The following is a 27,015-nucleotide window of genomic DNA, read 5'->3' on the forward strand; positions in this document are numbered from 1 at the left end:
TGGGGGCTCACCTAGGTGCAGCCCTGTTTCCTGCTGTGGCTCAGAGCTCTGGGTGCCAGAAGCTGTTGGATCTTTGGCCACGGCCACTGATTTCCTGTCTGTGACCTTCTTTGGGGCTGGTGAAGGTCAGGCTGCCCAGAGCCACCGTGGGGACACAGACAAGCTCTGCAGTGTCCTAAGAAAGCCGGGAAGTGCAGACACCCTCCTGCTCCCAGAGCCCACTCCCCGGGGGGGCTGCTTTGCTGTTTCCTTGCCCCTCAGTCTCCAGACACTGCCCTCATGCAGTGCCCAGAAGATGGTCTCCCTCTATCAGCTCCCAGCCATCCCCCAACACATGCACCATGCCTGGCTAGAGTCTTGCCTCCTCCTGGAAGCCTTGGGGGATTGCCAGGCTAGGCTGAGCCCGTCCTTCTTAGTGTGCAAACACTTCCTGCCTGGAATCTGCACTGTGGGTTCTGCCTCCTGTTGCATTATTCACTATGGAATCCGTCTTGTGTCTCCCTTTGGATGATGATGGTGGTGATGGTGCCCCACGTTGCTGCTCTTGGGGGCTGGTGCCTCCAGGACCAGGCTGTTCAAGGGAGCCTTTGTGGGGGGCCCGGCTGTCGCCCGAGTTTGTGGGCGGAGCACAACATTTGCACCTGTCTCTCAGAAGTTGCCCCACAAGCCCAGCCCTGCACCAGGGCCTCCCTTCCACCCCTGGAGGCCGCTGCCCCCAGCCCCTTCCTCAGCTGCATCCTCCCCACCCCCCACCCAGGATCAGAGCGCGGGGCCAGAGGAGGTGGGGCCTGGGCAGGTGAAGGAAGGCAAGGGCTGGGAGGAGGGAGAGGTTAGGGGCCTCCCTGGCCACAGGGGTGGCCTTTGCTTAACCCTGAGCTCCCAGGTCCAGAGCGTGGGGGCAGACAGGAAACTGAGACTGAACAAGGTTAAGTGAGGAGCTCCAGGTCACACAGCCAGGATGTGGCAGGCCAGGGTCTGGGCCAGGTTCGTCAGATTCCACGTGCACACCTTTAACTGTGCAACCAGAGACGCCGGACACAGGGGAGGCCGTCTCGGGTCCTGAGCGCCAAGTCCCACTTCCTTTGCGCTCACCCAGCCCAAGGTCAGCGCCGGAGGCCAGAGGCCCGGGGTGGGGCGGCCCTAGCTCGTCTCCCTGAGGTGCCGGGGCTCCAGGGCCAGCTGGCAGGGCAGCTTGGGTCAAGGCTGTTTCCTGAGGCACCTTCTGCATGCAGGGTGACAAGGTGACTCATGCCTGCGCTCTCCCTGCAGCCCCGGGACAGCCCTAGGGCGGCCACTGCTCCCTCCTGGCAGCGAGAAGCCGAGAAGCCCCGGCACATCAGCGGGGTCAGGAACCGGAGCAGACTCACAGGGGCCTAGGAGTTCACATGGGCCCGGCTTTCAAGCCGATTCGCTTTCTCCTAGACCAAGTCTACAGAGTAAGAACAGCAAGGAAAAAAGAGCAGGAGCCTGAGCCGCCGCCCACAAGGCAGCCTGCGCGCGGAGTCCTTCTGAGACAACGCGTCTTCCTTAGGACTCAAGCCACGTGGAGTGGGGCAGCAACAAGCCCACGTCCTGATTGTGGCCCCGGCCACACGTGATCTGCTCAGGCACTGAAAGTCACAGACCCACGGAGACCAGCCCTGCGAGGCTGGCTCCCGCCTGCTCCGGAATCCCAAGAAACCCCAGGGGAAGCTGACGTTCTAAGTGAATGCTACTCAAGTGAGCGCTTTCTGTGCACAATGAAACGAAGTCAATAGACTCAAGGAAACAGCACCAGGATACAAAGCTTGTGAAGAATCCTGGGCCCGTGAATACAGCTGTCCGGAAGAAGCACTTGCAAAGTGGACTCGTTCCTAACTTGAGGACTTTAGAAAAACGATAGATTCCTAAGCAAAAGCGGGTATCAAGTGAATACAAAAAGTAAGAGTCGTAGAACTAAAAGAAATTATATGAGGCAAATATGTCTTACTGTTAAGATTTTATACACTTGTGCTCGCTTCGGCAGCATGTATGCTAAAATTGGAATGATACAGAGAACATTAGCTTGCCCCCTGCACAAGGATGGCACGCAAATTTGTGAAGCATCCCATATTTAAAAAGAAAAAACAAAAACAAAAAAACGTTGTGTACACTTAGGTAGTCTGCTCTTCTCTGTGTGTCTGAAATGTTTTATAATAATTTTCGGGAAAAAAAAAAAAAGGCAGAAGAGCTGGTGTTATGGCATAGCGAGTAAAGCCGCCACCTGCAGTGCCGGCATCCCATATGGGCACCAGTTGGAGTCCCAGCTGCCCCACTTCCGATCCAGCTCCTACTAATGTGCCTGGGAAAGCAGTAGAAGATGGCTCAAGTGCTTGGACCCCTGCACCCATGTGGGAGACCTGAGAGAAGCTCCTGGCTTCTGATTGGCCCAGCTCCAGCCTTTGCAGCCATTTGGGGAGTGAAACAGATGGGCCAGGCTGCAGCCAGGAGCTGAGGACCCCACTGGGTCTCCCACATGGGAGGCAGGGGCCCAAACACGTGAGCCATCCTCCACTGCCTTCCCAGGCACATGAGCAGGAAGCTGCATCGGAAGTGGAGTGGGTGGGATTCAAACCAATGCGGGCAGCTTTACCTCCTGCGCAAGGCCAGCCCCTTGGGAGTCTAATTCTACAGCCATGTGAGGCATCATCATATGATTGCATCTAAGACTCCTTTCCTAGCTGACACTCTCACAGAAGCAAAATCTGCCCGGGCCTGGGGCCACTCAGGGCCGTAGGGCAGTTAAGAGCTAGAAGGTTCAAAAGTGTGCAAGAGAATTCGGCAAAAACCAGGTTTTATGACAAGTTGTCGATCTCTGTGTCTGGGCTCTTTCCCCCACACGGATGCTCGCGGCTCACCCTGGGTGCCCACGCTGTTCGCAGCAGGGTAGAGCTGGGATGAGCATAGGTCCTTCTTAGCAACTACCGCAGAGGGGTGGGAAAGTCTCCCTGAAAGGCAGAGTGACCACGACAGTCACTTAGCTGCGCTATGACTCAGTTTCATCTCCAAAGCGGGAAAGAATCGTCCCTCCCCTGTGGGGGGCTCTCAGGCTCGCAGATTCCCCACGTGAAGTACCTGGCACTTGGCTGACATCTAGACATGGCCACTGCCTGCCTCCCCCAGCAATCCAGGAGGAGTGCGCTTGTGCAGGCGGGGGCAGGGGGAGCAAGAAGGGAGATCCTTTTAGAAGCAGATGAAGAGAAAAAAAAAATCCTCGGGTTCAGCAGGCTTCTTTAGACTTTCATAAAATCAGAGTCCAGGAGACAGAGCACCAGGGGGCTGATGGGGACCCAGCAGGAGAGAAGCCGGCTGCCCCCTCTGCAGCCCCGCCCCTCCTCTCATCACCATGGAAACTGAAGGGCTGCCCGGCGGGGTTTCCGCCCACCCAGGGCCTGAGGCTGCCGCGAAAGGAGGGGCAGAGACTGCCCAGCAGACGGAAGCACGTCTGGGAAGCTGAGATGAGGCTGGGGCTGAAGCACTCAGGGCTGAGGTGGGACGTGTCTGGCCGACAGCACGGGGACCCCAGCTCTGTAAGCAGCACACTACATGTCTGCAAAACCTCAGGTTCTGCATCTGACAAGGGAAGGGCTGAAAAATGCAGAAAAACCAATGCATGGTTAAGGAAGCTGTGGGAGGACGATGCAATGATATATTTAAGTCTGGGGGAGCCCATTCGCACACACGCACGCACATGCGCACATGCGGTCATGCACGTGCACACCGAAGGTTCCCAGGCGCCACTTCTGGCAGCCTCGGGGGCTGTGGCCCCAACTGTCATGGAAAGTCCACCGAATCAGAACCACAAGGACAAGGTTCTGTGTGAACGACAGAGAACACTGACTCTGTGGATTAAGGAGGAGAGTCTCAGAGAGCCCGCTGTGCTGGAGGAGGGTGCTTGGGCCCACAAGGGGCTGCAGGGAAGGGGGTGCTGGCATGGCAAAACCACAGAAGAGCTGCAGGTGTCTGGTGTTAGGGGCCAAGGCTGGCCCTCCATCCATGGCAAGGTGTTCCTGTTGCATCACGCAGGTGCCTGAGGCCCACAGGTGGGGAGATTAGACCCGGTCTGACAAGGTCTGACAAGGTCCTCCAGCTGCACAGAAGAGACTTGAGATAAGGAACAAAGCAATGTGTGCCTTAGGATACAGCCGAGTGGGAAGCCAGCTGTCCAGCCCTGGAAGCCTCGGCTTCCCGGCTTTACATTGAAGTAGTACAAATTGTTTGCTTACGTTATTTTATACCTGGTTACACAACCTGGACAGGGAGCTGCAGCCGCCCGCCCCTCGCCCGCCCCCATCCGGTCCCTTCCTCCTTTCCAAGTCCTACTGGCTTGCACTTCCCCAGCCGGTTCCTTTATAGCTGCCTGCTTCCCCTCCAAGGCCTCGAGGTCGGTCGGGCAGCGCTGGAGGACCAGGGAGGACATGGCCAGGGGTCCTGAGGACGTGCGGAGCTGGCCAGCCCTGGTGCTGCTGGCCGCCGTGGTCACTGCTGTGACAGAGGCCACCAACCCTGGCTTCACGACCAGGATCTCCCAGAAGGGCCTGGACTATGGTAATTGGACGCCTTCCTTCCCTCCCCACCCCACCTCTGAGGTGCACTGACTGAGCACCTACTGCGTGCAGCCCTTTAAATCCAGTGCACAGTATGCTCACAGCTCTGCAAGGTAGGTGTCCCTGTTGTACATGTTGTACATGTGAAGGAGCCATGGCAAAGTGAATCAGCCAAGGCTGGGAAGTGGCGACGTGCGGACTGCAGCCCTCCGAGAGGACTCCTCGCCCGTGCTCAGGCTGCTAGGTTTCCTCGTGGTCCCCTCTCCCTACCCGACCTCCGTCTTGGGCTTCTAGGTCCTTCTCTTGTTTCCAAAGTCGGTGCTCAGGCTTGCTGTTTATGCCTGGAAGTTGGGCAGGGACGAAAGGGAGTGTGGGCTTGCAGAAGGGATGCAATTTCAGCTCTGGTCTCATCAATGCTGCAGCACAGGGCTGCTCAATGCTGCCTCTCAGTGGCCAAGAGATGAACTGCAGAGCAGCAGCAGATAGCCCCAGGGAAGCTGGCGCTGGGGGACTCGGATCCCCACCAGCTGTGTGTGTGTGTGTGTGTGTGTGTAGGAGAGAGCGGGAGCAGGACCGCACTCAGGGGCCTGGAACCCTACTCCTGAATTCCCACCCCAGCCCCGGCAGGGCATCTCTGAACCAGGGGTGCATACCGAAGGCCCTATGTGAGCTAGGAGGAAGGGCTGTGGCGGTCTCCAAACCGCAGCAGGGATGGCCTGAAGGCTTCCTGGAAACAGAGCCTGAGCTGAGGGCTTCAGCTGCAGAAGTGCTCACGCCCGGTCACAGCTGCCTCAGTTTCCCCGTGCGCCGCCCAGAGTGAACTTTGTCGAGCTCAGCAAGTCTGTCCCTGTCCCCGCCTCGCTCACACCACTCGGGGCTCCCTGGCATCTTCCCAACTTCTCTCGGTCCCCTCTGGCCCCCGCGACCTGACTGCCCTCAGCCACGGCACCTTTCCCGTCCCCTCCTGGCAGGGACCATGTGCTCATTTTTGAGCCCCCCCACCACCACCACCACCAAAGGCCGACCCAGGGCATGGGCTCTGGGGCCAAAAGGCCTGGGTTCCGACCCTGCTTCCACCCCTTGTCGGCTTTCACCACTGAGCAAGGTGCTCGCCGTTCTGAGCCTCAGCTCCCTCATTTGCGAAATGGGCGTAGTGACAGGGCTGGCTTCCTAGGACGGTTCAGACTCAATAACTTACTGCAGGTGCAGAGCCTGGCACAGAGGGAGAGCTTGGTAAATTCTATTATTATTTTTATTATTATTGTTGTTGTTGTTACTATTCTTCCTTTTTCAAATTGGATGTGTTATGATTTCTGGCTCTTGAAAAATACAAAGTCTGGGTCCCCTCCTCCCCCAGTTTACTCTCCGGGCGATGTATTTGCCTTCTCAGCAACTCTTTGCCGGCCACGTAATAGCCGATGGTGGAATTTCCACCTTTGGAGTGTTTATTCAAGAGTAAGTGCTGGGCACTGTGGCAGGCGGAGGGGATGCAGTAAATGCCACTGACCCTGCCATTGACCTTGGTGGCGGAGGGAGACATTAATCCGAGTCACACAAACAAATGCGTGGTTACCAACAGTAGTGGGGGCCTCAAAGGGGTTGTCCACGGCGTCGTGAGAATGACAAGGGGCGCGCCAGGCTCCTGAGTCAGGAAGGGTCCTGGAGGAAGTGAGGAGCAGTGGACTGGGGGCCGACCAGGGCATAAGAGGGGCACAGCTTTCTAGGCCACAGGAGCAGCACTTTGCAAAGGTCCTGGGGACGGAGTCCAAAAGCCAGAGGGAGTACTGTCTGTGCAGCCTGGCCAACAGCGTGGAGGAGGTGTTCAGCACCGCTGGAGGACACAACCACTGGTGTTTGGGAGGTGGTGTTTTCGAGCACGGGTCAGCAAACTGCAGCCCCCAGGCTAACTCTGGAGGGTCTTACGGGGCCTTTGAGCTGAGAGCAGCTCTCACACTTTCCAAACGGCTGATAGAAACCTAATGAAGGGCAGTACCTCCCAACCTGGAAGAACGATCCGAAACTCCAGTTGCTGGACTACAGCCACGTTCACCTGTCACAGCGACCTGGGGCCACCTGGGTGCGTGAGAGCAGAGCAGACCGAGACAGAGGGGCCTCCAGGGCTCGAGGCACTGACCTTCTGGCCCTTTACAGAAAAGCTTCCCTGGTCCCTGTTTGAGATCTCCCACAAGTCCCGCCACCCCTGCCACGCACAGGGCCACGGGCAGCACTGCCCTGCACTGGGCCCGGCCGCTGACCGCTGGCCCCTTGCCTGCCCCTCCTGTGCCCGCAGCCTGCCAGCAGGGGGTGGCCGTGCTGCAGAAGGAGCTGGAGAAGATCCGCATCCCCGACTTCTCTGGAAAATTCAAGATCAAGCCTTTCGGGAAAGGGCACTACAACTTCCACAGGTGAGGCTGGAGACCCGCCCTCCGCAGGATCCGCTTGTGAGCCAGACCTCGGATGGCAGGGGGCGGAGGAGCTTCCCTGGGGACCTGAGCCCCTACTAGGGGCGTGGAGGAAGCCCCTCATGGACCCCAGGACCCTGGGCCAGGCCCATCGCTGGGTGAGGGCTGGGGCATCAAGGACAGAGACCTAATGCAGGATGGCCTGAGCTGGAACAGTGGTGGGGGTGGCCCAGCTACAGGTGCAGCTGGAGGCAGGTGCAAATGTCCTTGGAGCCCGTTCCCCCCCCCCCCCGCCACTCCCCACTACATCTGAGCAGCACTGCCACGGAGAGGCCTCGTCCTCAGGCAGAGGGTCCCCTCGGAAGGCATGATGGCACTCAGCTGGGAGGTGCCATCAGCCTGGGGCGGGGCGGGGGAGGGGTTCTCCCATGGTGACGTGGCCATTCTCATGTCACAGGAGGGGTGAGTTTGGGCAGCAGAAAACCCATGAGTGTCCTCTAAAGAGCTTTATACACCCGCTCGTTCCCCGGATCCTCTGAGCACCTGCCCTGCGCCTGACACAGCAGGGCTGTGATACTGAAAAGAGGCAGACACGTCCCAGCCCTCTGCAGGGCTTCCAGGCCTTGGGTTCATGTGCAGCATCTTTGCTGCTGGCCACACACCCTGCAAGCCAGAGATAACTGTGCCCATTTTACAAACAGGGAAACTGAGGCTTGGGGTGATTCAAGGGTACACCCAGGGTACAACGGAAGAGCAGGACTCAAGCGCAGTTCTGTCTGCCTTCCCAGCCCAAGCTCCCCAGTGCCCACGGGTTTGCCAAGGCCGCCGTCAGAGCTCCTGGCTCCTCCCGGGGCGGACGGGCTGAAGGACCGGGGGGTGGGGGGCCGAGTCTGCTCTAACTCCTGGCCCAGTGCTCCACCAGCAGCCGGGGGGCTCACTGAACGTTTCCTTTCTGCAGCTTGGTTGTCCGCAGTTTCCAGCTTCCCAATCCCCAGATCAGGCTGCAGCCCAACGTGGGCCTTCGCGTCTCCATCAGCAACGCCAATGTCAGGATCGGCGGGCGATGGAAGGCCAGGAAGAGTTTCATGTGCGTGTCCGTGCTCAGGGGTGGGGGGCCAGGCTCTCAGGAGGGCCCAGGGTGTGCCTTGTCCATCACCAATGTTGCCCGGGGGTCCCTAGGGGAAGATTTTTTTAAAAGATTTCCTTATTCATGTTTATCTATTTGAAAGACAAAGCATGAGAGAGCCAGAGACAGAGAGAGATCTTCTATCCATTCGTTCACTCCCCCAAATGCCCAGAACAGCTGGGGCTGGGCCAGGCAAAAGCCAGGAGGGAGGCAGGCCAAGTCTATGGGCCTGCTGCCCCCCAGGGGAATTTTTTGAGCAGGAAGTTCAGTGGAATCCCTGATGAACAGCTGGGCACTTGGGCACATGCCCCCGCAGGCCATGGGCACTGCTGAGTCAGACCATGTCACACAGCACCTGTCGCTCACTCGCTTTGTCAGTCACCTGTCACCATGTAACAGACCATCCCCAGCTCAGTGGCTTAGAGCTGCCGCTACCATCCCCAGCTCAGTGGCTTAGAGCTGCCGCTACATGTTGCATTTCTTACCACTCATGTATCTGAGTGTCCGCTGGGGTCGGCTGATCTAGGCGTCTCCTTCGCCTCCTGGGACCAGTGGGCTGCCTAGAGCATGTTCCTGGAGACAGCAGAGGTACAAAAGGGAAGGCAAAAAAATGCAGATCCTCTAAGGCCCAGGCTCAGAACTGACCCATGGTCACTTCCGTACGTAGTCATTGACCAAACCATATCATGTGGCCAAGTCCAAAGTCAAGAGCAACAAAGTGCACCTGCCTCCCCCCCTCCACCCCTTGACAGACAGTAGCAGGGGTGTGGCTACAGGAAGGGGTGGAAAACTAGGGCCACTCATCCCAACTACAACTTTGAATCTAAACACTGGGCTGTCACCACGGGACCCCACCCGCAAAGACCTGAGGCTCAAAGGCCCAATCACTTGAGGAATGTCCGTCCCTTTGTGGGGAGTCTGGGGAGAAAATGCAAGAGAAGCCACCCTGGGCGAGGAGAGGGCTCCTGGGTCTGTCTGCTCCCCGTGGGAAGAGCTGCTTGATTCGACAGCCGTGGCTGTGCACCTGTTATCCCACTTCTTGGCCACTCACACACATGATAATACTTCATCCCCTTATAGAAGCATTGACAAATGGCATCCTTGGCCACTGTCTCACCCAAACCTCATTCATCCCGAGGAGTTATGAAGCTCATTAGCTAATTGCTGTCTCATTAGTTTAAGTCATTGGCCCAAGGGCGCAGGTGTTTAGTCCAGCAGCTACGATGCCGCCTCCCACCTGGGGGAGCTGGGTCTGACTCCTGGCCCTGGCTTCTGACTCCCACTTCCCGCCAATGCAGCCCTGGAAGACGGTGGTGAGGGTCCTACCTGTGTGCGAGATCTGGCTTCAGTTGCTAGCTCCCAGTCTTGGTCTTGGTCCAGCCCCGGCCATTTTGCAAGTATTTGGGAAATGAACCAGCAGATGGGAGTTTCTCTCTCTCTCTCTCTCAAATAAATGAATAATAAGTAAAATTTACAACGAAGTTATTGGCCCCAAGCTCCCAGATATTTAGTGGCAATGCTGAGATACACACTGCGATATCAGACTGCTGGTCCAGGGTCTGGGTGAGGATGCAAAGGCTCAGAAAGGTTGATTAACATGCCCAAGACCACACAGCAAGGGCAGTGGCTGAGAGCAGGGCTCTGCCAGGCAGACCTAGGTGGGACTTCAGGTGGGAATCCTGACCCCACCCCTCAGCTGCTGTGTGACCTTGGAAGATCACGGCTCCCACAGTGGGGATCGTGGTTAAACTGTGGCCCAGCCTGGGGTGTGAATGCAGTGGGGAAGAAAGCGCTCGCTCCAAGCCCTTTCTCTGTCTTCCTCCAGCAAAGTCAGAGGCAAGTTCGACCTGAGCGTGGAGGGCATCTCCATCTTGGCGGATCTCAAGCTGGGCAATGTCCCCGCCTCGGGCCGTGCCACTGTCACCTGCTCCAGCTGCAGCAGCAACGTCAACAGGGCCCGCTTGCGGGTCTCGGGCATCCTGGGGTACGACCTCCTGCGGCTGGGGCTGGGACAAGGGCCTTGGAGAGGAACTGCCCCACTCGTACCGGTGTCCCACGCACCAGCCTGTGCCAGGCCTTGTCCGAGAGTCTCAGGGGTGGAGGGAGTAAGAGGCAGGCAGGACAAGGTAGACACTGGTCATTCGGTATTCACTGAGCACTTACTATGCTCCTGCTAAGCATTCGATCCAGGCACTGAGTTGTATAATCCTCACGGTGAGTCTGTGGGCATTCATCCACCCACCCATTCAACAAACACCTGCTGACATCAGCTTTGCACAAGGCATAGGCAGGACAGACCCGGGTCACAGCAGCGACCGGTGAAACACGGAAGAGGGAACACCAGCCAGAGGCTTCCACGCACTGTCCTTGACTCTCACAGTGACTGCCAGGTTGGTCCATTGTTACCCCATTCTCAGGGGGAGAAAACCAAGGCACCGAGGCTAGGAAATAGCCTACATTGCCACAGCCAGTGAGTATTCCAGCCCAGGACTCTCTGGCCCTGGCCTGTGATGGGACAGCCCCGTGGGGCAGGCACATGCTGATGAAATCATTGTTTTCATGAACGGTTCACATACAATTATGGAAGGAGATAAGAACTAAGAAAAAGAGGTACAAAGTGCTGCCAATGTGCAGAACAGGAGGATCTGACCCAACCTGGGGGCTGGATCTTTCTTCATGATGAAAGGACATTGGGATTGAGATGAAAAGAGTAAGTAGGCGTTAATTAGGTAGATGTCGGGGACAGAGGGTGTTTTAAGCAGTGGGAACAGCATGTGCAAAGGCACTGTGGTGGGAGGATGCACAGAGTCCGCAGCAGGCCAGGGTGGCTGCTATATTGCAGAAGAAGGTGAGCGGGCAGAGAGGAGAGGAATGAGAGTGAGACTGGGGCAGGGGCCCAGCCGTGCAGCTGTTAAGGAAATAACCCCACAAGCAAGTCACTGCAAATGGGGGCAAGTGCTGAACAGGGTGTGTGCACTTGGAGCTCAGAGAGGAGGTGCCCAGGCCTATCTGAAGGGGGAGGAAGGCCCCCGCTGAAGCAGCCTCCTGAGTCCAGCTGGGGGACACCAGGACGCCTCACTCATGCTTGTCACTCTGCAGGTGGCTGGTTAAACTCTTCCACAAAAGAATCGAGTCTTCGCTCAGAAACACCATGAACAGCAAGGTAGGAGGGCCTTGGGGCTCCCCCAGCAGCTGTAACCTCACACCTCCAGCCCCTGCCTCGCACCCCAAAGCCGGCTGTAAAGGGTTGCCATGGTCACCTGCCCCTCCTCCCCAGAGCCCCTCACCACGCTCCCACCCAGGGCACACGCCTGGGGCTGGCCAAGGACCGGGCCCCGCCACGCCTGGATCCCTGAGCCAGCTGCTTCAGCTGAGAAGGGAGGCCAGCCGGTGCGTGGGGTCCTTGGGCAAACTCAGCGTCAGCGCCCACCTGATCCCCCTCGAGGGGCCCATGTTGAACGTGGGCTTCCTCCGAAGGCAGCGGGGAGCTGCTGATGGGTGGGAGCAAGTGGAGGACCTGAATCACACCCCTGAGAATGACCAGGAGGGCAGAGAGACCCCTGAGGAGGCTTGTGTGGGCTCCGGGGAATGGAGGGTGGTCTCCTGGGAAAGGCACAGAAATGCAAGGAGGGACACTTACGCCGAGTGGGCTGATCTCCGGCCGTGCTGGCTCCGAGTTGACAAAGGTACGATGTGTGCACCTGTCAGCGTGCACAGAGCGGTGGATTCGTGAACGGGTCAGGTCCCCTGAGACGGCCGGAGCAAATGACTTGGCCTCGTGGGCCTCCACCTATCCATCTGTGAAATGGGCACACGAGTGGCTTCTTCTCTATGGTGTTGTAGGGACTGATTGCTGCGGTAATGCAGACCCAGCTTGGCACCCATGCACTCGCTGGGCCTGCAAGTCCTCTGTCGGCGCTGATGAGAGCCACCGGGGTGCCGACGCCTTCGGGCCGGTGGAGGCGTACAGCGGGCCCAGCTCCCTCCATGCCGCCCTCTCTCCCCAGCCATAGGTTCCTCTGAGAGCGACAATGGGGTCCTCCCCGGGGATCCTGGAGCTTTCTGTGATAGGAACATGCCCCATGGGAAGCAGAGCTGTGCCTGCCCCCTCCCTCCCCGAGACTCCTCGGGGTGGCCAGTGAGGAATGGGGGAGGGGAGGGCCATGGGCCCTGGGCAGAGGTGAGGCCAGCCCCAAGCAGGAGCAAGAACCTGGGCAGTTGGCTTTGGGTTGTGCCAGTCTGGGGGCCTGTGGGACATCCAGGAGGCAGCTGGGTCCCCAGGCCGCAGTCAGGGAAGAGGCCTGGGACACACACCGAGCTCTGGCCGGGGGCTGCAGAGGCTCTGCTGCGGCACCCCCCCACCCCCACCCCCCGGGCAGACACTGCGACAAGGAGTTTGCAGGGGACGGGGAGCGCGCTTCACTGAGAGCCTGGCATCTGGGGCACTGGGGCAGTCCCGCTGGGGGTTCTCGGAGGCACCTTGGCTCCCCTCCCAGCCGTCCCAGAAGGGGAAGGAGGCAGCCGGGGGGGAGACTTAGGGTCCCCCAACTGCGGCCCTGCTGAGAAAGTCCCAGGCAGCGGGGAGCAGTAGCGTGCGAGGCAATGGATCACACCGGGTGCAGGTGACCCCACAGCAGCCCCAGAGGGCCCTGGGTGTGCTGACATGGCTCAGGGAGTGGAGCATGTGGGGGCAGCAGGGAGTTGAGGGGAGAGCCTGGAGGTGCGCCCCGGCCCTCAGCCAGGAGCGAAGAGCTTCTGGCAAGCAGTGGCTGGGGATGAGAGAGTAAGGCCTGGGAGAGTGGGCTGAGGCCTTGGCTAGAAGGTTCTAGAAGTTTTTCTAGAAGAGCGTGGGCAGCCGTGCCTGGGGCTGAAAGGCAAGGACTGAAGAGATCCAGCTGATGAACAAGCTGAAGGCCACCGAGAGTGACATGGGGGCGGGGCTGCCTGACCATGGTGGGCCAGCTCTGTCCCTGCATGTTGGGGCAGGCTCTGTGACGAAGCCTCCATGCCGGCTGCCTGTGGCTTTGCAACAAGCAGCCCCCAGGTCTGAGGTCAGGGGACAAGTTCTTGTTCAAGGACTCGGTGGTTCTGGGAGGAGATGGGTGCCTTGAGCATGGCTACGGCCTCTCCCTGTGCCCTGATGGCTGGGATCGTGGGGGAAGTCAGAAGCTCAGGGCTGGCGTCACCCAGATAGCTCCCCCTCCCATCTCTGATCCCTGGCTCCTCTTGCTGGGACTCAGGACCCAAGCAACGGCCCCACCCATGGCATGGGGCTCCTGCTGCTTGTGGCCAAGGACTGGGTAGGCAGAAGGAGCCCTGGCCAGGTAGCGATGATACAAACCAAAGCAGAAGCCACACACAAGGTCACCTCCCACTGTGTCCTGTCAGCTCGAAGCAAACCCACAGGCCCCTGTGGCTGGGGGTGTGGCACGGCCACAACGCAGGGCAGCGAGTGGGATGGGCGACGTGACTGGCCACGCTCCATTGACAGAGGACGAAGCAGAGGTCTAGAGAAACAGATTCGCTTTCTCAGTGGCCAGGTCAGCCTGACCCAAGCCAGCTCTTCCCAGACCACTGCTTGTTCCCCTGGGAGTCGTGGGCAGGAGTGGGGGGTGAAGCAGGGTTTGGCTTCTCTGGCTGTGCACAACAAAATCCCACCCCCCTGGGGCAGAGAGCCAGTCCCTGCTCCCAGAAAAGCTGACCACTGACTACCTTGTGTTTGTTCATTTTTTTTGAACCACCTCGTTTCACAAAGGAGCTAAGATAGCAAGAACAAAGGGAAAGCAGTCGGCAAGAAACCACGTTATAAGACAGAAACCGTAAATACATCAGGGCAGGAAATGGAATGCGGTTGTGCAGGCCACACTGTCACATGCAATTACCATTTCCAAGCTGTTGTGCCCTGAGCATCCTGGTGGCCAAAGAGCAAAGGGAAACTTGATTAGCTATGTGGTTTTTCAAGAAAACATACAAAGAAAGCAAAACCTGGCTGGGTTGTTATTCCCAAAGGATGTTTCCCACCGGGGGACGTCCTCACTGACTGATCGTCTTTGGTTCTACCAGATTTGCCAGGTGCTGACCAGTTCTGTGTCCTCCAAGCTGCAACCTTATGTCGAGACTCTGCCACGTGAGTGCGGTGGGGATGGAGAATAAGGGAATGGAAGCAGGGGCGTGAGGGAGGCGGCAAGGTTCCCAGACAGGCCTCGGCCTGGGAGCCACTGGGAAGAGCAGGGGCTTCTCTGATGGCAGCGGTGTTGGCCAGGACCTGCGGCAGGTGCAGGAGTGAGATGGAAAAGCAGCCGGAGACCCTGGGCCCCTGAGGCCAGACACGTGCCACTGACCTGAGATCTGGTGCTGGTGGCTTCTCCCTGGAGCTCAGTCCCCACGACACAGCATGGGGCCAACACTCTGTCCCCACCCCCCGCTCCGAGCGTGGGGCCGAAACTCTGTCCCCTCCACCCCGAGCATGGGGCCGACACGCTGTCCCCCCCAGCTCTTGGCCTGGCCCTGCCAAGGCAACCACAGGCTGGGCTCAAAATTCGGTCCATCTGCAGCGGGCTCGTTTTTAAGTGGGTAATTTTGCATGGCTCACGAATTGTTATAAATCTCCAGCAGAAAAAAAAGGTGCCCTGGCCCTGCTACTTGGACTTATGCCTCCCAGCATCTGCGAGCTGACTCGTGGCACCCAGTCCCACAAAGGACAACAAGTGGCTCTGAGACCAGCAAGGGCTTGTCCCCGTCACACGGGTGCCATTCACGCCCAGGTGTCTCTGCCCCCGATCTTGTCCTTTAGCCACTTATCTTGGGCTGAGAGGAAGGAGCAGGAGGGTGCCTGGGCAGGTGGGTGGGCTCCGTTTCCTCCAGTGGAGCTCAGGGCGGGCTCCTCGGAGGAGGCGAGTTCTTGAGCCAGTGTGAGAGGATGTTGCCATGGGAACCAGCTCACGGGCCATCTTCTTGCTGGCCAGTGAAAGAGAAGATCGATTCCGTGGCCGGGATCGACTACAGTCTGGTGGCACCGCCCAGAGCCACGGCCGACAGCCTGGACCTGCAGCTCAAGGTGAGGCTGCCTCTGAGACTCCCTGCCCGCGGGCGCTGCCTCAGCCCCTGCAGGCTCCCCGACCCCTGGGAAACAAATCTTCCAAGGACTCAAAGCCACCCTCTCGCCGCTCTCTGCCCCACTCCTCCCCGCACCCTGTCCTCCCCGCTTTGCCCCTCAGTGATGTAACAAACACAGCCCCCAAAACCCAAACCCGCAGTATCCGCCGACGGTGCACAAGGCACGCCCAGCGCTTCCCTCTTTCCAAATGTTGCTCACTTGGAAGCGGAAACAAACAGAACCGCGCTGTTCTTTGGACAGCATTTCTGTGCTTTGCTAGGGATGCTGGGACTGAGCGGGGGGAGAGGGTGGGGGCCGGCTGGCTGGACCCTGCGTGCCCTCTGCCGTGTGCTGGCAGTGTGGCCTCCGGCAAGTCACAGCACCTCTCTGGGCCTCGGCGGCGTCCTCTCCTGTGAAAGAGAGAGAGCAAGCTCCCTTCCCTGCCGGGGCCGGCGTGCAAAGCGCTCAGAAACTCACAATTGAGGGGCGCCTGGCGCCCTGAGGGTCTGGTGCAGCTGCTTCCCTTGTGAGCGCCCTCAGCCTGCTTCCCCCTGGTGTGGGGGAGAGGGGTTGTCACCCTTGCAGGCCGCCCGCTCACTCTGCTGCCGCGCACCCCCCCCCCCCAGGGCGAGTTTTACAACCTGGCCCACCACAGCCCACCGCCCTTCGCACCACCGGCCATGGCGCTTCCCAGCCTCCATGACCGCATGATCTACCTGGCCATTTCCGACTACCTCTTCAACACAGCCGCGCTGGTGTACCAACAGGCTGGAGCCTTCGGCCTGACCCTGAGGGACGACATGGTGAGGCCGGGCTGGGGGCGGATGCAGCCGGAGCCCTGGACTTCGAGTCCCGCAGCCCCTCTCGATCCGGAGCTCTGTCTATGCTGGGGGAGATGAAGGTCGGGACACAGAGCCTGCCACACCTGACTTTGAACTTGACCCCACCCCTTTGCAACTGGGTGTCCTGAGGTCGGTCAATCAACCTCTCAGAAGCTCAGTGTCCTTGTCAGTAGCAATAACGGTGTCTTCCCCCAGAGGGTGTCTTAAGGGTTCCTTGCTGTTATGTTATTATATTGTATCATTGCTACACATTCAGAGGGAATTGGGTTCCCACTGAAAGGCACTGAGCTCACAGAGGCAAGCACCTGCCCCATCCCAGACCCTCATCCAGTCTGCACATCATGTCACCTTTATCATCCTCCTCCTCCTCTTCGTCCCTATCATACATTCACGGCCGAGTCTCACTCTGGGCCTCAGTTTTCCCATCTGTAATACGGGGACATGACCATCATCTTCAGAGTCAAGGAACATCATGGTTCCAGTTTGGTCACCAGGCCCTCAGGGGTCGTGGAAGAGATGTCAGATTGTCAGATTCCCCATCGCTGTGCAGGAACGAACAGGACGCTGCCTGCCCATGTACCCCTGGGAGGCAAAGGCCCCCCAAGAGGGAGGGCACGGAGGCTGTTTATCCAGAGCCGGGGAGTCGGCTGCCATCACTTGCGTTTGGCAAAACGCAAAGGCAGAAGGGGTGGGGGTGGGGAAGCTTCTTAGCAGGAGAGGAGCAGGTGCCGGGGAGCAGGGTGGCCTGTGGGGTTGGTCTGGGGGCAGATTGGGCTTTCTCAGGGCAAAGAATGAAACCAAAGCTGACAGCCACCGAACAGGGCACCAATCCAGGCCGGTCCTTCGGGTCAGGCTCCTCCCAGGCTGCTGCCAGCCTTCTGCTGTCGCCTGTGCTGGGGCCAGTGTCCTCCTGTGTCTGCGGGCAGGATTCGCCCCCAGCTCCCGGCCTTTAATAAGCTCCTCCCAGGATCCTGTTCTCTTCTCTCCCTACAGATCCCCAAGGAGTCCAAATCCAGACTGACAACCAAGTTCCTCGGGAAAGCCCTACCCCAGGTGAGCGAGGGCTTGCTCTCTCGCCATCAGTGGTGAGGCAGCCTGGGCTCGGCGGGGACTGGGGTCCACGGAGTGGACAGGAGACCCTCTCCCCTCTAGAGGCAGAGGCCACCCAGCAGGGAGAGTAGCGCTGGTCTCACGCTGCCCGTGGCGGTACACAGACCGGGCTCCGGGCTCCAGGCAGCGCACGGCCCACGCACGAGGCGGAATGTGAGGGCCCGTGACCTTGAGCTGTTTCTCAGGTGCCCTGCGTGGGCCTGGGCCCTGCGCCGGGAAGCCAGCTGAACAGCCCACCCCCTGCCCTCCTGGAGCTCCAAGCCCAGTGGAGAGAGAAGAAAGTCATCCAGGTCCACAGAACAGTGGCAAGCACGGTGTCCACGAAGGTTGACGATGAGGTCACTCTAGACGAAGTGGCCACAGCAAATGCCCCGGACCAGGGAACCGAAACACCAGGACTATAGTCCTCCCGGTGGTGGGCCCTCGAAGTCCTAGGTCATGGTGCTGGCAGACTGGGTCTCTGGGGACGACCCCCTTCCTGGATGGTGGGCGGCCCCTGCTCGTGGTGTCCTCCTGTGCCCTTCCTCTGTGTGTGCTGGGGGTGGAGGGGACAGAGACAGACGGACAGACGGACAGAGAGAGCACACACTCTGGAATCCCTTCCTACAAGGCTGGTCAGGGCCCCACCGTATCACCTCACCCACTCAGTTACATCCTCAGAAGCGCCATCTCCAAACACAGGGCTTCACCACGTGACCCGGTGGGGGGGGGAGGCGGCACGCCACAGCCTCTCGGCGGGGAGCACCTGCAGCCACTGCAGCGCTTTCTCTACAGGGAAGGCCTGGCTGGGGGCAGTCGTGGCTGGCAGGACCCCTGGCTGTCGTAAAGCTGTGTTTGTCCAACAGTCACATCAGCTTTCCCCGGGCTGTGGGCTTCCCTGGGCAGGACTGGAGGCCAGCAGAGAGGAGGGGTCACTGAGAGCTTCCCTAGTTTCCCCACAAAGCCACCACATCTCTCTGAGGAGGTGACATTTGCTCCAAGACCCACAGGAAGGGAAAGAACCAACCTAGGGAGGACTGGGTGGACAAGCATTCAATGGCAGGGAACAGAGGGTGCGAAGAGACCAAGAGAGCGCATCCTATTTGAGGACCAGATACCCTTGCCTGTGGCCCGAGACGGAGGACACCATGAGAAGGGGCTGTCCACCAGCCAGGAAGACGCTGAGGCTGCTGGCATCTGACAGTGCACTTCCGGCTCCTGGAGCTGGGGGTGCCACGCCTTGCAGTCAGCTGCATGGATTCCAGGGGCAATGGGAGGCACTGGCTGTTTATGGAAAGGGCGGGCAGCAGAGAACTCAGCAGCCTGTTGGTTGTCCCCTCCGCGGGCTGCAGGTGGCCAAGATGTTCCCCAACATGAATGTGCAGCTCACGCTGTCCGTCTCCTCCCCGCCACACCTGACCACGCGCCCCGCCGGCATTGCCCTCACCGCCGCCGTGGACGTGCAGGCCTTTGCCATCCTCCCCAACTCCTCCCTGGCTTCTCTCTTCCTGCTTGGCCTGGTAAGCAGCTCCCAGGGGTGGGCAGAGGGGAGCCCTGGACAGTGCCATGAACACTGCCCTTGAAGTCGGGGGGGATGGGTGTGAATCCTGCCCGGATGGAAGCCTGGACCCCAGACCCGCAGGCCAGAGCCACTGTACTCACCTGCTCTGGCTCCCACAGGCATCACTCACCCAGCAGTCACTGAATCTTTATTTATTTATTCATTCAATTATTCATTGGCTGAATTCCTCACTCATTCAATTATTCATCGCTTCGCTGGGTTGACACTTGGGTGTGTTTCCCATTCGTTCATGCATATCTGTGGCCACTCAATTGGGCATTCATTCATTCATCCATTCATCCATTCATCCATTCATCCATCTGATTATTCATTCACTCCGTTATTTATTAGATTGTTGACTTGAAATCTGCTGTACTGTTTGCAGGCTCCTCCACTTACTCACACCTTTGCTCAACCAATCATTCATCTGTAGGTTTCTTCTTTCATTCATTCATTCACCATCCATCATTCATTCATGCATGCAAACCTTTGTTCATTCCTTCACTTGTGGATTTGTTCCGTTGAATCATGCACTCATTTCTTTGGTCGTCCCATTGCTCCACGAACATTTTTTTAAAAGATTTATTTTATTTATTTGAAAGACAGAGTTACAGAGAGAGGTAGAGACAGAGAGAGAGGTCTTCCATCTGCTGGTTCACACCCCAGATGGCCGCAATGGCTGGAGCTGAGCCAATCCGAAGCCAGGAGCTTCTCCCACACGGGTGCAGGGATCCAAGGACTTGGGCCATCCTCCACTGCTTTCCCAGGCCATAGCAGAGAGCTGGATCAGAAGAGGAGCAGCCAGGACTCAAACCAGTGCCCATATGGGATGCTGGCACTGCAGGCCAGGGCTTTAACCCGCTGCGCAACAGCCCCGGCCCCTCCTCCACAAATATTTGATGTCGCCTCCTCTGGCCTTTAGGGATGTGGCCCAGCCTCTCTCCCCATCAGGGGCCACGTAGCGACCTCTGTCCAGCTGACACCACTGATCCCCCTTTGCAGATAAAGTGGGTTTGGAGGAGATAGCCCAAGGTTCTCAGGCTGCAGGGGGCTGGGGCTGGAAGCTCGCTCTCCTACCTCAGTGAACTTTGTGGGATGAGTCGATGCATCGGCAGTTGTGAGACCAGGATGGTCTGCCTTAGCCAGCCCCTTAGGAGTGGACAGAGAGCCACGGGGCTGCCCCAGGGCCAGGGGGAGCACGTGGGGACTGGCTCCGAGCCCCGGATAGCTTAACGTGCACCTCCTCCTGCAGAAACTGAACACCTCGGCGAAGATTGGCACCAAGGCGGACCAGCTGGTTGGAGAACTCACGCTGGGCAGGTAAGTGGCCTGCGGGGACGGGGCGATGGGGCTGCCCATTTGTTCTTGATGTCTGTGGGGCAGCCAGGCCCCTACCGCTTTTGTGCTCAGCGTCACATTTCGGCCTCAAGCAGGTCGTGACAGACACAGAATCGCCATTTCACAAAGAGTGAAACTGATATTAAAGATGACCAAGGTCATACCCTGTAGGGGGACCCAGCATCTGTTTGCCCAGGAGTGTCTCCCTTCTAGCGCCGAAAGTCCTCCATCCCGGGACACCTGCCAGCCACAGGCCAACTCGTGGCCGGGCAGTGCCTCCCTTGCTGAACCGCAGCAGCATCTGGCTGCCCTCGGCACTCGGGAAATCCCACTTCACCTTCCCACCTGCCCTTGGACTCCAACAGCCACGCCTGCAGAGGCAGCGGCGGCGGCGAGCGGGGGCTGCCTGGCCTGGAGGCACAGCGCCCCCTGCCGAGCGCGGAAACTCTCCCGACTGCAAACCCGGCCCCATGCGTCTTCTTTGCCAACAGTACCATCGTGAGGTTAGCATTAGCTAACGTGTGCTGGCGTGTTTGGAACACTTCCAGGGCTGTAATCACCACTCAGTACACAAGAAGGGAAGAGAAAGGAAAGCACGGGAAAGAGAAATGCAGGGGGCGACACAGAGAAAGACAAAGGCACGTGAGAGGGAGGAGACAGAGAGAAAGGGAGAGCATGAGAGACGGAGGGAGACAGAGAGCAGAAGGAGGTGGACAGACAGCGAAAAGGGGCCCCTCCCAGGGAGTGGGCGTAGGACCCTCGCCTGCCCACCTGGCGGCCGGCTGTCCATCGCGGTCACGCTGGGTGAGCTGAGTCCTGACCCAGGTTCCTGCCCATCGCTGCCTCCCGGGCTCAGAGCCGTCTTTCCTGACCTGGAGCCCAGCCCTGACCTCTCCCGGCACCGCTCTGACAAGCGTCCCTGTACTGTACTTTTCCTGAGCCACCTGTGAGCCTCTCAAGCCGTGGAGCCGGACAGGGGCCAGCAGGGGGCTGGCTGAGCGCAGACTTCCTACACTTCCATGGGGACAGTGGCTGGGCTATGAGAACCCCCGCAGAGGGGCTCCTGGGCCTTCTGACTTCTGATGAACAAGAGCGAGCTTTCCAGAGTGCTGGGGACGGCGGGCTTGGACCTCAGCAGACCTGTTTGAAGTCATCCTGACTGTGTGGCCTTGGGCAGGTTGATTGATCTCTCTGAGTATCAGTTTCCTCATCTGTGAAATGGGAGTGTGGTGGCCCTTGCTTCTTCCGGTGTTGGGAGAAAGAGTGGACCCAAGTGCTCAAGTGGTAACCTTAGGCCCGTGATCCCTCCGTCCCTTTGAGGGCTCCACGCCTGCCAGGCTGTCAGCAAGCGGCGACAAAGCCACCAGCAGCAGCGCCCACTTTCCTGGAGAAAAGAGAGCAGTCACTCCCAGCATTTCTAGCGGAAAACTTGGGACTCCGGTGGGGCCAGCAGGAGGTCCCAGGTCCACCCTTGTGGCCAGCACCGCCCAGAGATCAGTGTGTGGTCGGCAGCACCAGCCGTGCAGTGACTGCATGACCACGCCTTCTACTGGAGAAACCGGGGTGTGGCCTGGCGCGGGTGGAGCGGATCCCGAGCGGGAGAGCCAGGCGCGCCCGTGGAGCTGCGGGGTTCCCAGGCCATCGGTGGCGTCAGCATCCCCTCTCTCTTCCCAGGCTGATCCTGGAGCTGAAGCACTCCAACATCGGCTCCTTCCCGGTGAGTCTGGCTCCTCCCCGTCCTCACCCAGGGGCACCGGTCAGCAGGCGCCTGGGTTCAGTGGCACAGAGCCAGTGTAGGAATTAATGGAGCCAGGAGCTTTGCGGGCAGAGACCTGCGCTGGAATTCTTGCTCTCTGCCTACTGGCTGGGGGGCTTTGGGCGAATCCTTTTCCTTCTCTGGACCTCAGACGGCCCCCGCCTGAGTCACCATGGTGAGGTCTCACTGAGATTAAGGGTACACAACGTGCTACAGAAGAGCCTCTCGGCCAAGGTTTGTTGAGTGAACAAATGAATTACGGTATAAGCACGTGTTGGGGGCTGGATACTGCTGCAAGTGTGCTGGCCACCAAGCCAGAGAAGAGATGCCCCTCGGGGCCTCACGCCAGAGTGGGGAGACAGGAGAGCAGAAAGATGGCCTTGGTCACGGTCACAGCAGTGGGCAGCACAGGCAGCAATGACAGTTAGAGGATGCGATCAGGGAAGGCTTCTCAGAGGAGGGAGGAGGTGATATTGGCTGACGATCAGATGGCAGAGGCAAAGGCCTGTGTTGGGACCAAGCTTGGCTGTGTGTTCCATGGCGAAACGTCCCTACAGGGAGTGCTGGGACCTGATTTGTGCCTCTGTAAGAGCTCCCTCTGGCTGGGGCAGGGTGGGGATGGATCACAGGCTGAGAGTCAGGGGACCAGGGAGGAGGCTGACGGAGGCGGGGACTCAGCCAGGAAGAAGGGGGGATGGTGGACTGGAGATGTGTGCAGAAGTATAGAGGAACAGAATTGGCTGCGAGACTGGCCGCGTGTGATGGCGACGGGACCGCCAGATGACCTGTCGGTGTCAAGACTGGGCAGCAGGTGGCGGGGGGGGAGGGGCAGGTGTCCCCCACACCCCGCTCCCTTCCCCGCCTGGCCAAGGAGAGGACTCCACTCCCCAGGAGTCCTCAGCTGCCAGCAGGATGTCAATGAGTGACCTGTCACTCCAGGCCACTGAGCTGGGTGACTGGGTCAGAAGCCATCACAGCACCACTCTGTGTCCCACAGCAGAAGGCAGGCTCTGACTTATGTGGCCTGGCTCTCCCGGGGGCCCTCTGGGAGGACATGTGCTTCGGTCCCTGGGCTGCCCCCAAGTTCCCTGCCCAGTGCCTCGAGAGCCAGCCAGCCCAGACATCTGCCTGTCCCCACCCCCTCCAAATCTGGTAACCATGCAGCACTTCCCCAGGCCGGGATTACAGCCATCTGGAGGGCGCAAAGCAGCCTCGGTGCATTTTCACGGCTTTGCTGGGCCCCGGCTGTCCCCACGGCAGGGCGGCGGGAGGGGTGAATAGCTAACTTCCGCTTCTGCAGTAAAGAGACCTTCTCAGCTCCCAGGATCCACGGGAAGGGAGGCACCTTATGTGGTGAGCCCAGGGAATTGTAGCCTGGGGAAGGAAGGACAATTGTTGCAGAAGCAAACATACATGTTTACAGATTGTAAAAGTCGCCCTGCACGCACTTGTCTTGAGGGGTCTACGCGATTTTTGAATTCTTTATTATCGCCCAAGCAAAGCCATATACACTATAGAGCATTCTGAGCGCACAGGTTTGCCAAACTCAAGCTATTCGTATGTTCACCGCTCAGTTAATCATCGATAGTATTTCCTCCCTGACCTTTTGCTCTGCCTGTGTAATTGAGAAATAGACCCTTGTGGCCACCGGCGCCTGCTTCGCTCACTCAGAAATGAACGGCGAATACCTGGGCGCTGGTGACCTCTCAGCAGCTGCGGAGAGCTTGCTGGTACCAAAGCTTCACCCCGCCCTTGGGCCCGGTGCCTGCCCTGCCGATGGGCGTGTAGGTTACTCCCAGGTGATCGCTTTGGGTGCATTTAGTGCTGCGGGGAGCATCCTGACATCTACAAGTTTGCCTTCCCACTATGTCATTTCCTTAGCGAATTCTCCCCGCAGTGCATTGGTTGGCCCAGAGGCGCGTACATGGCGGGGGCTTCCCGTGAGCCTTGCCTGACAGCCCTCAGAAAGGTTCCCCAGCCTGGCTGTCAGAAAGGGTGCATTTTTTAAAAATAAAGGTTTTCATGAGTCTTTAAAAAAATGTATCTGTTTGAAAGGCAGAGCGATGGGGTTAGTGGAGCGACAGAGAGATAACCCGCCCACGGGCTCACTCCCCAAGTGGCTGCAGCAGCCAGGTCTGGGCCAGGCCAAAGCCGGGGGCCAGGAGCTCCGTCCTGCTCTCCCACACGGACGGCAGGGTCCCGGGGACTCGGATTGTCCTCCGCTGCCTTCTCTGGTGGGAAGCGGAGCAGCCGGGATCCAGCCCGCCCTCCGGGATGGGTTACTGTTGCTGCAAGTGGCAGCTTATCCCTCCGCCCCACCGCAACAGCCCCAACTTTCCTGTTTGCGTTTGGCCTACCAGTTAAGGCACACCGGGTTCTAGTCCCGGTCGGGGCACCGATCCTGTCCCGGTTGCCCCTCTTCCAGGCCGGCTCTCTGCTGTGGCTAGGGAGTGCAGTGGAGGATGGCCCAAGTCCTTGGGTCCTGCACCCCATGGGAGACCAGGAGAAGCACCTGGCTCCTGCCATCGGAACAGCGCGGTGCACCGGCCGCAGCGCGCTACCGCGGCTGCCATTGGAGGGTGAACCAACGGCAAAAGGAAGACCTTTCTCTCTGTCTCTCTCTCTCACTGTCCACTCTGCCTGTCAAAAGAAAAAAAAAAAGAAAAGAAAAAAAGAAAGACACCAGTTCAGACACGTCCCAGAGGGCCTGGGTTCAAGTCCCAACTTCCTGCTAACGCACACCCTGAGAGGCGACAGCGTTGGCTCACACGGTCGGGTCCCTGCCACTGCTGTGGGAGACCCGGATGGAGTTCCTGGCTCCTGGCTGCAGCCTGGCCCAGCCCCAGCTGTTACAGGCATGTGGGGAGTGAACCGGCAGACAGGAGATCTGTCTCCAGCTATCCCTCTCTCTCTCCCTCTCTCTGACTCTCAATACTAAATAGTCTGTTGGCCTGGGCGTGAGGTCTTGCCCCACACAACATAAGCCATGCTTTACAGCTGAACCTGAGAGCAACAGAGATCACTCTGTGACCTTGGTGGCATCTGTGCCCCTCCCTCAGCCGTGTCCCTGGCTGTGTGTGGCTGCTGGGTGGCCTGGGGGAGGGAGTAAGGGGGCGGGGAAGGCCGGCGCTGCAGGGCCCTCACCATGTGGCTCTCCCTCGCCCTCCGGCCCCAGGTTGAACTGCTGCAGGCCCTCATGGACTACGTGCTGTCCGCTGTCGTGCTCCCCAAAGTGAACGGTAAGGGGCTTGGGAGAAGAGGGCAGGGGTGACAGTCTGGGGGTGCCTGACACCTGGGCCTCGCACAAGCTGATTCCCACCAGGGCCCAGCCCTTGGTTCACGAGCCTGTGGGACAGGGGCATAAGAATCTCCCCACAAATGGTTCTGTAGGATCCAATCTGCCCACCAACTCTGAGCCACGTGGCTTCATAATGACCCGGGAGCCCCGGTTCCGTCTGGCATGTTCCGTAGTTCCATCTCCGTGCGTGGCGGTTTGGGCCCAGCCGCCAGCCGTCTCTGGCTTCAGCCTGGCACTGAGGCGCTCCAGGAACGTCTGCAGCGATGGCCCCAATGTCACGTCCATGTTCCGGCCGCAGCGCTGCCTGCAGCTGTGTTTGGCCAAGGCTCGGGTGTGGCGGGAGCTGGCTGGGCTGGGCCCTCCGGAGGGCAGCCGTGGGGAAGAGGCCGTGCCTGTCCTGGAGGCGGGCCAGGGGCTGACGGGAGAAGGCAGAGCAGGGCGCAGCTTCCTGGCAGGCATGTGCCCCCTGCCAGCCCCTACCTGGGGGTGGGCCCTCCGCTTCACAGGGGCTCTCTCGCCCCCCTGCACTGCCTCCTCTCTCGCCCCCCACCCTGCGCTGTCCCGTCCTCACCATCACTCTCCCCTGCAGAAAAACTGCAGCGAGGGCTCCCTCTGCCGATGCCCCGGAAGGTGCAGCTCTACGACCTGGTGCTGCAGCCACACCAGGTGAGTCCCCGGGCCTCTGTGCCAGCTTCCCCAGGCCGAGGCATGGAGCCCGCGCGTCCCGCCTGCCCTGATGTCCACCCCGGCACATGAGGATGGCCACTAAACACATATGAGGGAGTCGGGCTAAGAAAAGCCACGCAATATCACAGAAGTCCAGGTTCAAAGCCAAGCTCCCAGCTTACAACCAACTGCACCGCTTCCTGGCTCCACTGGGCTAAACAGAACCCCCCAAGTGGCCTTTATCAGGGGGCTGCACTGAACTTCCCAACAGCCCCCTGTCGCGTGCCTGCTAGGCCTTCAGCATCCTGCCAGGCACCCGGACGTGGCCAGCGTCTGGCGGACGGTGACACTGACCCGAAGGCTATGCAGCCCGACTACGTCACCAGTGGCCACCGCCCTTCCCCTGGCCTAGTTCCCCCTGTCTCTAGTTTGCGAGACTCCGGGTGCTCGTGGTCCCCACGCCCCTGGGCTGCTGCAGCCCCTGTGCTTGCTCGCCCGCTCCCCAGGCCCCTTCTGTGCGCCACCGCTGGCTTTCCCAGTCACCCTCATCAGCTCCCTAGGACTCAGCTGCCACCTCCATGCCACCCACTGTCCCGGCCACTCTCCCAGCTTCTGATGTTTTTCTGAACTCCTGCCTCATGCATTTGCCAGCTTCCTTGGCATCTCCACCCGAAGGGCCCTTAAGCCCATTGTGTGCCGACCAAGCGGTCATCTTTGCCCCAAAGCCACCGCTCTGGGCGGCGTGCCTCACCTTGCTTGGCAGCCTGGAAACCCCGGCGTCACCCGGGTTCCAGCCTCCCGCTTACCCACAGCCGTCACTCACTCAGTCCCCAGTTCTTTAGACCCGGGAGCTAGAGAGGCTTAGAGACTAGAACAGCAGCAGAGAAACCGCCTTCCCCTCCCCCACCTTTCGCCAGGTTTATCCTCTACAAAACAAGGGCCCCAGGACACGGCTTAATTTCCTTCTGCAAAGCTGGGGAAGGGCGCGGGGGTTGGGGGAGTGCTGCAGAGAGAAGCGTTTTTGCAGCCTGGATGGGAGCCAGGCTCCCTAAGCTGCCATTGGCTCTGGGTCTCCACGTCACTGAAGGAAACAGCTGGGGGGGGGGCTGCTGGTGGATCCACGGGCCCCAGGGGATGCCTCCTGCTGGCCGCTGGCTTTCCCGGCCTCCCCCCACCACCCTGCACTCACAAGCAGGGCGCCATCCCTGTCTCTCCCCAGGATTTCCTGCTGCTCGGTGCCAACGTCCGGCATGGCTGACGTCGCTTCCCGGGCAAG

General features: G+C 59.4%; 1 protein-coding gene and 1 non-coding gene across 2 annotated transcripts; both read left to right on the plus strand.

The window, feature by feature from the left end:
- Positions 1-1,989: 1,989 nt before the first annotated feature.
- On the plus strand, positions 1,990-2,096 carry LOC133769222 (U6 spliceosomal RNA). The gene has a single exon (XR_009867124.1). It is a non-coding gene; the product is annotated as a U6 spliceosomal RNA (small nuclear RNA).
- Positions 2,097-4,436: 2,340 nt separating this feature from the next.
- Positions 4,437-27,015, plus strand: BPI (bactericidal permeability increasing protein). Its single transcript, XM_062202353.1, has 15 exons — positions 4,437-4,566; positions 6,856-6,970; positions 7,926-8,054; positions 9,919-10,077; positions 11,193-11,256; positions 14,157-14,220; positions 15,059-15,150; positions 15,816-15,992; positions 17,025-17,084; positions 18,473-18,640; positions 19,934-20,001; positions 21,694-21,736; positions 24,951-25,014; positions 25,663-25,739; positions 26,959-27,015. The coding sequence occupies exons 1-15, from the start codon at positions 4,437-4,439 to the stop codon at positions 26,995-26,997; spliced, it is 1,449 nt and encodes a 482-aa protein (XP_062058337.1). The 3' UTR covers positions 26,998-27,015.

The sequence above is a fragment of the Lepus europaeus genome, chromosome 10 (assembly GCF_033115175.1).
Source record: "Lepus europaeus isolate LE1 chromosome 10, mLepTim1.pri, whole genome shotgun sequence".
Classification (NCBI taxonomy): Eukaryota; Metazoa; Chordata; class Mammalia; order Lagomorpha; family Leporidae; genus Lepus; species Lepus europaeus.